General features: G+C 48.6%; 1 protein-coding gene across 1 annotated transcript in view; it reads right to left on the bottom strand.

Annotated features, from left to right (window-relative positions):
* The window catches only part of COQ9 (coenzyme Q9), a 188,244-nt gene that overhangs the window by 120,477 nt on the left and 53,923 nt on the right, over positions 1-13,844 (bottom strand). Inside the window, exon 2 of the mRNA XM_069654096.1 lies at positions 9,848-10,004. Within this exon, the coding sequence (XP_069510197.1) occupies positions 9,848-10,004 (157 nt within the window). The remainder of the gene's footprint in view (positions 1-9,847; positions 10,005-13,844) is intronic.

Raw genomic sequence — 13,844 nt, 5'->3', positions numbered from 1 at the left:
TCCTCTCTCGTAGCTTGTTTCCGTGTGGGCCGTCATGCACCTGGGGCCGAGTTCCTTGAGGGAACCGTAGTGCCCTTCCGAATCTCCGTACCTACTGCAGTGGGGGGTTGGGGGGGGGTGCTCCTCCTCCTGGAACTGTTGTCTTTTTGTTAGTACGCCTTGTTGCCAGTGCCCATTATTGGATCTCCATATTATATGGTCTGCCGGGCAGCTGTTCACTCTTCTGGGTTTGTTCTCACCTGTGTCTCCCGATTGTTTTCCTCTCTTGGCGGTCCCTCACTTCTGTTTGGGAGCCCGCGTCTCCGGTGTTGCTAAAATGTTCTCCCCCAGATTCTGTCTGGGGTTCTTGCTCCTCCAGGCCTTGGTTGGTTTAGGTCTGGGCTGTCCTCTTTGAAGTCCTCTCTGTGTAGGCTGTCTGTGGTCTGGGAGCCATGCCTACCCTGCTGGTGAGTGACTCCCCGTCTCAATCGAGCTGGTCATCTCATTTATGGCTACTCCTGCTGTGTTCCAGTTGGCCTTGTCCTCGTGCCAGGCCATCCCCCTTCCTTACCATTGTCCCATTGTCTGTGTCGCCCCGCCAAGGCAGATCCCACCCCTGCCCAGCGCAGAACCCCTCCACATACCTCCCAGTGCTCGCCCACTCCATTGCACAGACAGTTAGGACACCTGGCCCACAATATGCGGCCACTGCCATCTGATAGCCACCCTATTCTTGCCACCATCGTAGGGTTCATCATTGCCACATTGCTCTGCCCCACCATCCCTAGCACTGTTAAATCCAACCCCCATTACGCCACCCCATTCTCTCTCACTATGCCCCTTAGCAACCCATACCTTAATGACCCTGCCCTATGGCTCCAACACTATGCCACCAAACCTACACCCAATCAACCGTGCACGCTCCAAATTAGGATTCTTAGATTGGGATCCAGATTGCCTCGTGCCCCTCGTGCCGCTGGCACTCGGCACACTCATAACACCTCCACTACACAGAAGTCACCACCGTCCCTTAGCACCTTTTCTGCCAAAGAACTCAAGGGTGCCCTCATCAACGCTAGATCTATCACGACCCATGCGTTGGACATCTCCGACCTTATTACCACTCAAAACCTCGATTTCATAGCCATTACGGAAACTTGGTTACACGCAGCCTCTGGCCCACTCCTTGCCCTCGCCATCCCCAACGGTTACTCTATCACTAGAGCGGATCGTCAAACAACATCCAAAGGAGGTGGAGTCGCATTTATACACAGAAATAACATTACACTCAGAATCATCCCCAACATTGAGCTCAGTTCCAGAGAGTCCCTCTCTGTGAAACTCACCCTATCTCCAACTAACACTGCTACCATCCACCTTATCTATAGACCCACAGGACCACTTGGCTCCTTCATAGACGAGATCACGGCCATTCTGACCGTCAATACCAAACCTAACTCTAAGGTATTGCTTCTAGGTGACCTTATCTTGGGCCTTCTCGACACCAAGGATCACTTGGCCTCTGAAGTAGCTAACACATTAGCTAATTTAGGCTTCCAACAACGCATTGACGAACCTACCCATATTAAGGGCAGGACGCTCGATTGGATTACTGACCATAACTGCAACACATCCATAAGTTCCAACCACGCTTGCGCCTGGTCCGACTACCACATTATCATCTTCCACTTACCAGCGACAAACCCCCACACAACTCCTACGATAGCTCCAGCCATTCCCACAAGGAACAAAAAAGACATCACCAAGGATAAACTCCTCCCCCCTTATCCTTCCTATCCTGAACAAATGCGTGCCCCAACATAATGACCCCACAGTCCTAGTAGATATCTTTAATCAAACACTGCTCAAAGCCATTGACAATATAGCACCGCTCAAACTACGGAAAGCCAAACAACAGGCCCACCTGAACTCCTGGTTCACCCCGCAGCTAAGAACTTTACACAAAGAAAAACGTAAGGCTGAATCACTTTGGAAGAGCCACCCATGTGACCCTAACAAAGATCGCCTCATCATTACTACCCACAACTACAAGGAAGCGATTTTACAAGCCAAAAAGGAGACCTATAACCAACGCATCGTTCAAGCGGAATCTAACACTAAGGAGCTATTTAAAATCCTTAAAGAATTGGAATCTCTATCCCCTGCACCTGACACCTGCACTAAAGACAGTAAATGGTGCAACAACATCCAAAATGCTCTCCTCAACAAAATCACCACTTTACAATCTAAAATTAACACCAAACAAACTACCCTACTCACCAACCCCCCCCCACTAAACCCTCCTACACTCCGACGGCTTCATTTACTCACACCCCTTTTAGTTTCACCCCACTCACCATCCCTGAGGTCGAAAACATCATTCACAATCTAAAACCCTCCAATTTCCAAGGTGACTCCTGCCCAGCACCCATCATCAAGGAAGCAGCACATGACCTCGCTCCTTTTATAACCGCCTTCATCAACTCCTCATTCCTAACGGGCACGGTACCTAACAACTTAAAGGGCGCATGGGTTATCCCCCTCCGACAAAAACGACTCTAGACCCTGAAATACCAACTAACTATAGACCAATTACCACCGTACCGTTCCTACTTAAAATACTTGACAGAGCAGCTTACCTGCAGATTCAGAACTACTTAGAAACCAATAACCTCCTTGGCTCAAGACGATCTGGCTTCAGACCTAAGCACGGGACTGAAACAGCTTTACTTGATCTCAAAACTCAAATTGAGGACCTTAAAGACAACGGTAAATTGGCCCTTCTACTATTACTGGATCTATCAGCTGCCTTTGATTTGGTCAATCACCAAATACTATGCAGGCACCTGAAGTCAGCGGCCTACTTCTCTGACAATGCATCCAACTGGATCAGGTCATTCCTTGACAACAGGCACATGCAAGTTTTCTCCCCTACTGCATCGGCCGATCCCTCACCAGTCCCTTGTGGAGTCCCGCAGGGATCCTGCGTTTCCCCAACTCTCTACGATGTCTTCACCAAACATCTTTTTGACGTGCTTGACTATCTGGGTGTCACCTACACTAACTACGCTGATGACACCCAGATACTCATACCCATCACTGGTGACTACATTGCTGACTCTAAAGCCCTTAATGACATTTACCTTGTCATATAAGCCTGGATGGCCCAGCATGAACTATGCCTCAACGATGACAGGACTGAGATTCTCATTTTAGGCACACAACAGAGACTTAACAAACTAAGTCACTTGTTTGGCTCCTTTAACATTGACGGTAATCTGATTAAAGTATCCAAAGACACCAAAACTTTGGGTATATACTTGGACGCCTCCTTGACACTCACTAGACAAACCAATGCAGTGGCCTCTGCGTCCGCTTACACCTGCAAATTGATCTCAGCCTGCCGCCCTTTCCTCACTGCCCAGAACTGCATCACCCTGGCCAGGACCTTGGTAATGTCCAAACTGGACTACTGCAATGCATTGTACCAGGGCACCAACCAGGGTAATCTTAAACTCTAAACGACCCAAAACAATGCCATTAGAGCAGCCCTCAACATTCCCCGATCTGCCCACATTTCAGAAACAAGGAAGAACCTCAACTGGCTCTCAGTCGCCCAAAGGATCTCCCTGAAAGCTTTGGCCCTCACTTACAAATGCATTAACCACCAGGCTCCCTCATACCTAGCCTTGCGCTTCACTCAATATACACCAGCACGAGCACTCAGATCTACACAAAACCAAGGCCTTGCGATCCCTAGATTCAAGCTCCACTCTGCTGGAGGCGCTAGCTTCCCTGTCCTGGCAGCCAAGCTCTGGAACACTGTACCACTCCTGATCAGAACGCTACCTTCATTCAACCAATTCAAACACAAAGCCAAGCTCTGGTTAGCTACATCCTACTAATAACTGCTCCTCTGTATTGGACGGGCCATCCGGGACCCTGCTTTGTTCTGATGATCGATGCCTGATTTGTAACGTCTATTGTTTACTTTGTTGCAATCTGCTGGGACCTTTGTGATGACATGCCCCACATGTAATGTACTGCTCCTTTACTTGTAATGTAATGTAATGTTCCACTAAGATATGCGCCCGGTTGCCCTTGGGCCTGGCCTGCGCTATTCAAATAAAACAAATACAAGGGTCTGCTCAAACAAATGAGCACAGTCTGTTGTTGCCCCTTGTGTTCTGTTGCTAGTGTGCCTGCTATGTTAATGGGAGCCTGCACCTTCTCCGTGAGGGAGGAGTGTCTCACCCCCCTGTTTGCATATGTTTCCCCCGTGGTGGGCTTCCGCTATCCAAGGTATTGCACGGCTCGGGCCGGCAATACTTCAGAGCATTAGGAGGGGGTACTACTCTCCGCGGGCCCCTGCTCCCGATTGTATGGTGGCTTTCACCTTTCAGGTCTTGTCCCTCGTCGGATCTCTTAGCGCGTCAGCCGGTGCTTAACTGTTGTCCAGCAGTTACTTTCCCCCCTATGTTCCTTCCGTGGTGGGCGGCCGCAGTCTTTGCAATATGCCCAGCTCGGGCATTGAGTGCTGCCGGAGCGTTGGGTCGGGGGCACTGCTCACCTCGGCCCCCGGACTCGTTGGTGTGGTCTGCACACTTTGCTGATCCTGTCCCTCCTTGGGCGCTGCCGCTTGCTGAGCCGGCCGTCCCTCACCTCAGGGCATCACAGGGCATGCTGCTTCTTTTGTCTTCTTACTTCTGTGATGGCGTGGCTGCCGGTTCGCTGGTGCAGTGCTACTGCCTGGGTTTCTCTTACTTTTCAGGCTGGTTGCTGGAAGAAACTGGTGCTTATTTGAAGACTACGTTTGCAGCCCTGTGGGGAGAGGCTTTCCGTTGCGTCCTCTACCCACTGCGGCCATCTTGGGAATTCTCATGCAGCTTTCTAAATTGAGCCAAACTAAATATATTGAATACTTAGGGCAGGGCCATGGAGCTGGCCGCATGTTATGCCGGCATTCATAATCCCCCTACAGATGCGAACTGTTGTAATGGCAGGCACGCAAGAGAGCAAGGGGTATGGCTTAGACCCCCCTTTCATGAATTGCATTGTTTGTAACACTTGCCGGCTGGGAAGAGCAGGCAGGTTTGTCCAGGGGAACCAGAAGGGGAGAACTAATAGGGACAGAAGATGGATGATATACAGATGTGGATTGTTTCGGTGAGGTCGGAGGTGGCGGCAGACCAAGAAACCAGAAGGAGGAAGGATGGTGGAAAGGTGTGTGGAGGCAATTTGCAGAGACCAGTTATTGGTTGGTGGGAGAAAGTGGTAACCTATTGTGCTTGTGCGTGTAAGGTGTGTGAGAGTGGTAGTGGAAGAGCAGGGAATGAGTAAGGGGCGACTGAAGGGCTGAAAGGAGGGTGATTGTAGAGAAGGTGGGGTTGAGTAGTGGTAGTGTGGAAAGGGGAGAGTAGTGTTGGGGACAGGGGGAGTTTTAGAAGGGACAGTAGGACACAGTGAGATCAGAGGGTTGATGTAGGCGAGTGAGAGATACATCGGAAAGACAGATGAGGAAGTAGCAGGGAGAAGAGTAGGTGGGTGTAGTCAGAGGGAGGAGAGTACAAGAGGAACAAAAGAGGGACAGAAGGAGAGAAATATCAGGGTTTGGGAGAGAAAAGACTGAGTGGGGCTTGAGTGTTTGGAAGGCACAGCCCTGAATCTCTAGAATTGACCCAGGGAGTAGAGTAGGCCATACATAGAAAGACTCTGAGGGAAGCAAATAGTTAATGCATTACATTTAGGCCATCACATTGAGACACAAAGAATTTAGACAGTATGGGCTAATAATCAGTAGATACTAACCTGGGGAGCAAGGGCGCTCGAGTAGGGAGGGATTTGCCAACTCTAGACGAGAGACAAAGAGATGGGGACAGCACTTACCACCCATGTCATCATATCAATAAAAACCGTTGAACTGCCTTTGGGAATTGGTGTGTTATTGAGGAAATCTGTGGCACTATCGACGCTAAGGCCAGTGAGTGGGCACACCTGACTAGATCTGAAACCACAAGGATGCCTAGCCTCCACCAGCAAAACAACTAAAGAGGAGACTCAAATGGGAGCGCTCCCAAGGGCACTTAAATGTTCATGTCCTCATGCCTTGCACTCTTGGTGTGCATTTACGTCATCTATGCACTCCATAGCAATGTATGATTATATATAATAGCCCTGCGATTAATGGAATATGACATTCAGTCGCTTCATCCCACACATTTTCAGATCCACCAGTGTTTCCAGAGGCCATGCAAATGGAAGGTGGGTGCCGTATAAATCCCAATAAAAGAACATTCCCAACCTTCCCTCATATATACCACCCTTAAGACTGAGGGACTCCTTCCCTCTACCTCCTACCCCCTATACCCTGCAGTGCCCCAAGGAAAGTATTGCACGTGGGGCACTTTAAATCACATTTAAATTAACATGTCTGCGCATTTCTCTGCCTGTTCCAACAAGTGACCTCTAGTAAGCTTCTAGCTCTACCATTGCTCTTCCTATATATATGCCGATTGTATTGATATATTTTTTACAACACGGTCAGTATTTTAAATATAAAATATCTATCTCCTAGCACAACTATAACCAAGACACAAAATAGCCCTTGCATTTCATAAATTCTATGGCGGTTTGTACTCCTCTCATTCGCAGGCCACTCAGGCTGAGATAGAAGCTTACTTGGACGACGTGGGCTTATACTGGTGCTACGATGAGCAAAGGGAATGGTTGAATAGGCCACTGACTTTGGAAGAGGTAACTGGGGCCATTATATCGCTGAAAGAGGGGAAGTCCCCGGGCCGGACGGCTTTATTGCCGAATTTTATAAATGCTTTGCTGATAAACTGGCACCGCACCTATTGAGGGTCTACCAGCAGGCAGTGTCTGAGGGGCGTCTCTCCGAGTCCCTACGGGAGGCGGTGGTGGTTGTGTTGTTGAAACCTGGGAAACCCGCCGACGATTGTTCCTCATATCGCCTGATTTCGTTGCTCAATCTTGATAATAAGACACTAGCCACAGTGCTGGCTGATAGGTTGGCGCCGTTGATGTCTGTGATGGTTAGGGCCGATCAAGCAGGATTTATCCCGGGTCGTTCAGGTTGCGAAGAATGTTCGGTCTGATGGCGGCGCTACCCGCGGAAGAGCCAGTGATAGCGGCCCTTTTGGATGCTAATAAAGCATTCGATTCTGTAGAGTGGCCATATCTCTTTTCGGTTCTAAGGAGGTTAGGGTTGGGGAACATGTTTATTTCCTTTATATCCTTGCTATATAAGGATTCAGTTGCTAGGCTTAGGGTGAATGGGCTTACTACTGAATCCATCTCACTGGCGCGTGGGACACGCCAGGGGTGCCCGCTGTCCCCATTGTTGTTCGCCCTGGCAATCAAGCCTTGGGCGGAGCGGGTGAGAGACCAACATATACGCCAAGGTGTTCAGCTGTATACTCACCGGGTGGTAATTTCATTGTACGCGGACGATATGATTATGTTCATTCGTCAACCGGAGACCAACTTCGACCCGATTATGAGGGATGTTTTGCTGTTCGGGGAGGTATCAGGGCTTACAGTTAACACTAGTAAATCGGTTATTTTCCCGTTGACGGCGGCGGCGACGATCCAATTTTCTGATAATTGGGGGTTTCAGTGGGAGCTGGTTAGTACCGGATATCTAGGGATTGTAATAGCAAGGGAGGAAGGGGTGGTTTACCGTAGGAATTATCTGGAGGCACTGGAGTCGGCTAAGACGGCACTGCTCAGGTGGGGTTCGCTTCCGCTTAACCTATATGGTAGGATTTCAGTGATTAAGATGGCCATCCTCCCTAGGTTTCTCTAGGTATTCCTTAATGCTCCGATTCCAGTGCCTAGGAAATTCTTCCGGGATGTTCGGGCGGCAGTACTAAATTTTATATGGGCGGATAAACAGGCCAGGGTCTCCTGGAGACAGTTGGTGGCGCCGGTCCGGGAAGGTGGACTTGCTCTGTCGGATTTTGAATTATATTATACGGTGGCGCAGGGTAGTTATCTGCGCTATTGGTTCGGAATGGCGGCTGAGCAACGACATGTGGAAGTGGAGATGGCGCTTGCGTCCCCCGCCTTACTGCGGGCTGTTATCCTTTTGGCACCAAGCCGGCCGGGCACACCCCGGGACATGGTCGCTCTGATGTGCAGGTCCTGGTCCCACCTGGAGCGGAAAACAAAAGGGGAGGTAATATACTCTCTGGAGCTACCGGTCATATTTATCCCGGGTATCCCCTTGACTAGTGAGAGGAGGTATGTTACTTTGATGAAGAGGCTGGGAGTGCACAAATTTGGGGACCTGTTTCCGGGCGGCCGGTTTATAACTCTTGATCAGCTGAAAGAGAGGGGGGTGCTCTCTGTACTGGACATCTTTCTACATTTTAGGTTACGGGTGGTATTGAAGCAACTATTTCCGTCGTTCCCTGCACAACCTTGCATAACTGATACGTTGGATAAGCTGATACGAGGGTAGGTGGGACGCCGGGTGATATCTGAATTGTATGTGGCGGCCATCCAGGGTGACCTGAGGGCTGTGACCACATCACGGGAGCGGGAGCTGGGCAGGGAGACACCAGGGGCCGTATGGAGCTACTGCTGTGAAATGACTAGAAAGGGGGCGGTCTGCACTAGGTTTAAACTGATTCATTTTAAGTTTTTAATCAGTACTTTTACTCTCCTGTTCAACTGAAAAAATATTTTCCCCAGCAGTCTGATGCCTGTCTCAGGTGTGAGTCGTCCACTGCAGGGTTTTTCCATGTGGCATGGGAATGCGAAAGGCTACAGCAGTACTGGACTCATGTCTTTGGTGTGCTCGGGGGCAAAGTGGGGAGACAGGTTGACCTGGATCCTGTGATGGCCCTACTGGGGTATACCAAGTTGCTACCTGCTGGGACCAGGAAGCTGGTGGGCCTTCTCCTGATACTGGCGAAGCGTAGAGTGGCTATGGAATGGGCCGGGGAGAACAGTCCTAAGGTGGTCCAGTGGGAAAAAGACATTTTGTACTGTTATGATATGGACTCTAGGTGGGGTGCGATGCAACCTCAGCGGGGAAGGGACCGCAAGATGTGGGACACTTATACTTCATATCTTCTTCGACAATCGACAGCGTTAACTGCCGGACTTCCTCGCATTAGACCGCTGGCATAGCGCTCTTCATGGGGGTGGGGGTGGTCTGACTGCACCGGGGGGAGAGCGGGAGAACCTGAGTGAGAGGGGAGACACACCAAGTCGGATGTTCTGCTGAGATGCGGGTGGTCGGGGTGTTCTCCGTGCACTTGGGGACCTGCAATTTAAACTGTATTGCTGCCATGTTCTTTAATCTGCTGCTTGTCAACCTCCTTCCATTGCTGTACCTTCAAGCAGTTACGGGAGGGTGGGGGGTGCGGAGCGTTGGACTGTTATTTGAAATTTTAATAAAGAAAGTGTTAAAAAAAAAAAACTATAACCAAGACACATGCTCCTATTCCTCCTATTTGCATATTCAATATATTAAACATTACTGTTCATTGCAATTACTTACCTATTGGAATTTCTACTGTTTGTTTATACTATAAGTAGTGTATCAGCATCACACCCTGCCGAAGGTTGGTAATAAGACCTTCACAAAGAGCCATATCATAAGGTGGGGCATTATTTCTCTCTTTCCAGTTGTGCTTCTTTCATGATCAGTGTGTGTGACGGGAAACCAGACATAATATTGATTAGTTCCAGAAGTGTCTTGGTGCCTGGAACAACAATCAGAAGATGTGTTCCAAGCCACATTAACCAACAGTTTGTGCAGCATGGAAATGAAGGATGGGCAATCTTGCCAACATTTACCAGTAGAGTCCAAGCACAGGAAAGGGGTGCCTCTCACCTGTGGCGGGGATGATGCAGTGGCTCCTCTTGCTCCTCAGTGGTTGCATTGTTCTGTTGAGAAGAAGTTGGAGGTGGTTTCTGTTCATCATAAACCCTCCACCTCACTGCCGAATTATGCAGGGTGCGTGGTGTCACATTATATTGATATCTTACCACTGAAATTGAAACCAGTCCATCAATCAAATAGCAGAGGTTGGTGCCAAACATCTCATCACCCATTAAGACATCACATCCACACTGCTTTTTTTTAAACTCCATACCACAAACACCATTAGCACCCTGATGGGGGGAGCCAGCCAATCAGGTGGCTAGAAAAGCGGGCTGAAACCGGCGATCTCAGCCCGCGTTCCATGCTGCCCGACGGCTGGCTCGGACGCCGCCATTTTACCCGGTCCCCCCGCCTTACTTAATTTCGGCTGTGGCGAGTGGCGCCGCCGCTCCTTACTTTTGGCTCCGGAAGACTGCCATGGAAAGGGAAGAGGAGCTCCGTACGGACATCCTGTTCCCTTTCCACGGCAGCCATCTTGGAATAGTATTTTCCTCTCCCGATCAGGACGCTGCGAGGCCTCCCGTTCGCAGAAGGAAAATACTTTTAATTGGCCCTGTCCCAGCCCTTGGGATGGGTGCCCATTCCCTTAACCCCCCGTTCCAAGTGCTGGAAGGGGCGGGGGGTGGGGTTAAACGGCCCGGTGACCTCGATGACTTGGGCTGCCAGGCCGCTACCCCCCCGCCTTTGGAACAGGGGGGGGGGAGGGTGTTAACATATATTCTGCTTGAATCTCATAAACCCCTTTTCAGATTTGTGCGATCCAGTCTACCTCAAATCGGCGTTCTCAGAAACGGCATATCTCACACCTTGCAATATCTATCTGAGATACGGCCGGCAATTACCACATGGACTACCCTTATTACACAGGACCTGCCATGGACACTACAAACTCCTGGTCTGACCTGCCAGTGTCATCACAGGCTACCTGTCGAAAAACATGGTTACCTCAGATTTGTGTTTTGGGATATAATTTGCAACAGTTGCCTCATCCTCGTGCTTCCTCAGTTATGACCCATCAGTCACTCCCATACTCCCATCTTAAGATCTAACTGATCCAGAGCCCCTTAGGCCTGCTACCTCAGAAAATACCTACCTATACATCACATCAGAATCGGTTGCTCGGATAGGGCTACATTTCACCGCACAATCTTCCTGGGTACGAAGGGACTAAGGCTCCCTTCCATAACCATTACACTGTCCTTAGGATAAATACCTATATACGCCCTAAAACAAAGAGTTCTGTTTTGCCACTATGACTTGTATATAAACACAACCTAAATGAGACACCTGTGCGCCACGTGCTCTGCAAGTCTCAGGGTCTGCATCCAAAATATATTTGGCCCACAAAGGGAGTGAGCAGTGAAAAGGTTAAATAACACTAGATATTATCACCCAAAGTATCTTCCTAAGGTACACTCCTACCATTATTACTGAGTTGTTGGGTAATTATTCTGCATAGCAGTTATTAAGCAAGAAAAGTTTATTTAAAGTTAAAACTTGTAACCACCACCTGGCACATGCCTTCGACGCCTCTCAGTCTTAACCGTCCTCTTGGTGCCATGCCAAAGTTCCAGAACTGATAGGTGATGGCCTGTAACCTCAGAGGCATAGAAAGCAAAGACAAACCAAAAGGTAGCACATAGCACCACCCCTTCCTGTGGAGAAATAGAGGGAAGCTAAGAAAGGGAGGAAGGGAGAAAAAGGACAGAAAAGGGAAATAATTTCCTTTTCCAATGGAATTTCTTTTATGCCTTCAATTACAGTATCAAGTACCATCCGAATGCTAGACAAGGGAAGGCGGACACATTTTAGGGTTTCTGGTTTTGAACTCATTTTGCCACTTCTAAATAATGTTCTCAACACAGTCTGTGTAGATGCATTCTTTCGTTACGAGTCCTAGAAGCTGTTCATCAATGGGCCAGAGTTCATCTTGATAAGATAGAGGAGCACTATGCTGGCATCTAAGAAGAACTTCCGATTATACAGGGTCGGATTTATTTACCTAATGGGGAGGCCCGAAAGCAAGCCTTGGCATGGTGCTATGATACCGACTGGCAGGCCATCCTAGGGAAAGGGAGACCCAGATATCCTGCTGTTGGCGTTGATGGCCATTCGTGAAGCAAGATGTGATAGATTACATACTGAACTTCAGAGTGTTCGCTCAAGGGAAGCATCTAAAAAGGTAACTCTGCTGAAAAAGAAAAAAAATCAATGACAGGTACTTACAGCACACATTTTGATGTTAAAGCTTGATAAAGCTGGCTCAAAAAGATCCCAGGAGTATGTGCTTTGGGGGAGGAGGAGAAGAAGAAGTGGGTGGGAATAACCATAGGGATTAGCACAGCCATGGGCAGTCAAAGGGTGGTTAAATAACCAAACAACACTGGGTCCTTAGCTGTACTTTAATGCAATCGATTTGGCATATTGGGGCGCGTTAGAGCCATCTAATAGCCAAAACAAAAAATTGCTCCCTGTGTAAGACTGCTGGCGACAGTGGCAAAATTAAAGTTCTGGATACATATTTGCCGATAACATGGCCTTCCTACCTTGATTGTGTTGGACAGAGGGTCCCATGTCACCACCTAATTCTGGAGAGAGTTCATACATAGGTGCGAATCGAGGTTGCCTGCCATCTTCATACCACCCCCAGATAGATGGGCAAACCGGACGAGTGAATCAGACCCTAGAACAGCATCTACGCTTTCTATGCCTTCATCACCAAGAAACTCAGCTTTCATTGCGCTGTATGGTGAACTTCACTTATAACAATTCCTTACATAGCACTAGAGGGTTTTAACTGTTTCTTAGAGCATTCGGTCAAAATCACAGAATGTTGCCACTGGACATTCCTTGTTCTACTACAGTATCTGCAGATGATAACCAATTGAAGCAATAAGACAGGGCTTATGAATCTTTGAGGGAACACCTAGTAGAGGCCCAAGAGCGGTCTCAACTTCTCTTCTTTCATTTGATCTCCATCTTCTGTGCTTTGTCTTCAAATCTCTCCATGGTCTTGCCTTCACCATCCCCACCTCTGTTCTTTGGTCTCTTTATATGTTGCTGCATGGTCTCTCCGCTCTCAAGTCTCTCTTTCTACCTTCTGTCCCTAAACTACCCTGCGCCGCCACTCGCTTCCTTTCATTCGAGCTCCTTGCTCCCAAACATTAGAACTCCCTTCCACCCCCTATCCGTTCCTTTGCGCTGCCTCCATGCCTTTAGGACCCAGCTCAAAACCCATCTGCTTCAGTAATTACCCCGAACTTGATTTGGTTTTCCTGCTTTCGTGACTTTCTTTACTATTTGAACCATTGTCACCTTTCATGATTGTTAATGCGCATTGGTGAAAATGCTGTATAAATAAAATAAAAAACAAATAAAAAATGCACAGATCGGCTTAGGCCAGATTCCCATGAATCCAAAGTGGCCAATGGGGTTTGGCTATCAACTGACAACCACAAATTCTTGGTTACTTAAAATTCACTCATTGGTTTGTAGGGCTATAGAAGATCCACCAGATAGTGAACCCAGTGGCTCTCCAATTTGTGCTCCCCAAGTTGTGGCAGACTCATCCGGTGTTCTGTTTCCCAACTCAAGACATGGTAAACTGACACTTGGCTTCCTGTCTGGCCTAGACCTGTGTGTTGTTGAGGAGGTAGTAACATGAAGTCCATGGCATATTAGATTTCTGTATCAGGAAGAGATAGTTGCATTATCTAACCGAATGGAAGGACTATGGCCCTGAAGAACGAACTTGGGAACCTGCCTGAAACATCCATGCTCCTTGCCTTGTGGCCCATTTCCACAGACCCCATCCATTGTGCTTTCGTCCTTGGTTGCTCTTTGGCTGTGGGACTGCCAGAACCCCAACTTTCAACAGAACAATGCACCTCCAGAACAGTGGGGCTGGCAATTAAGTTGGCTTTTAACAAATCGTGGAAAATTCAAA

This window comes from Ambystoma mexicanum, chromosome 1p (genome assembly GCF_040938575.1).
Source record: "Ambystoma mexicanum isolate Mex_15411 chromosome 1p, UKY_AmexF1_1, whole genome shotgun sequence".
Taxonomy (NCBI): domain Eukaryota; kingdom Metazoa; phylum Chordata; class Amphibia; order Caudata; family Ambystomatidae; genus Ambystoma; species Ambystoma mexicanum.
The sequence above is the reverse complement of the archived record's forward strand: the minus strand, read 5'-3'. Positions and strand labels throughout refer to the sequence as shown.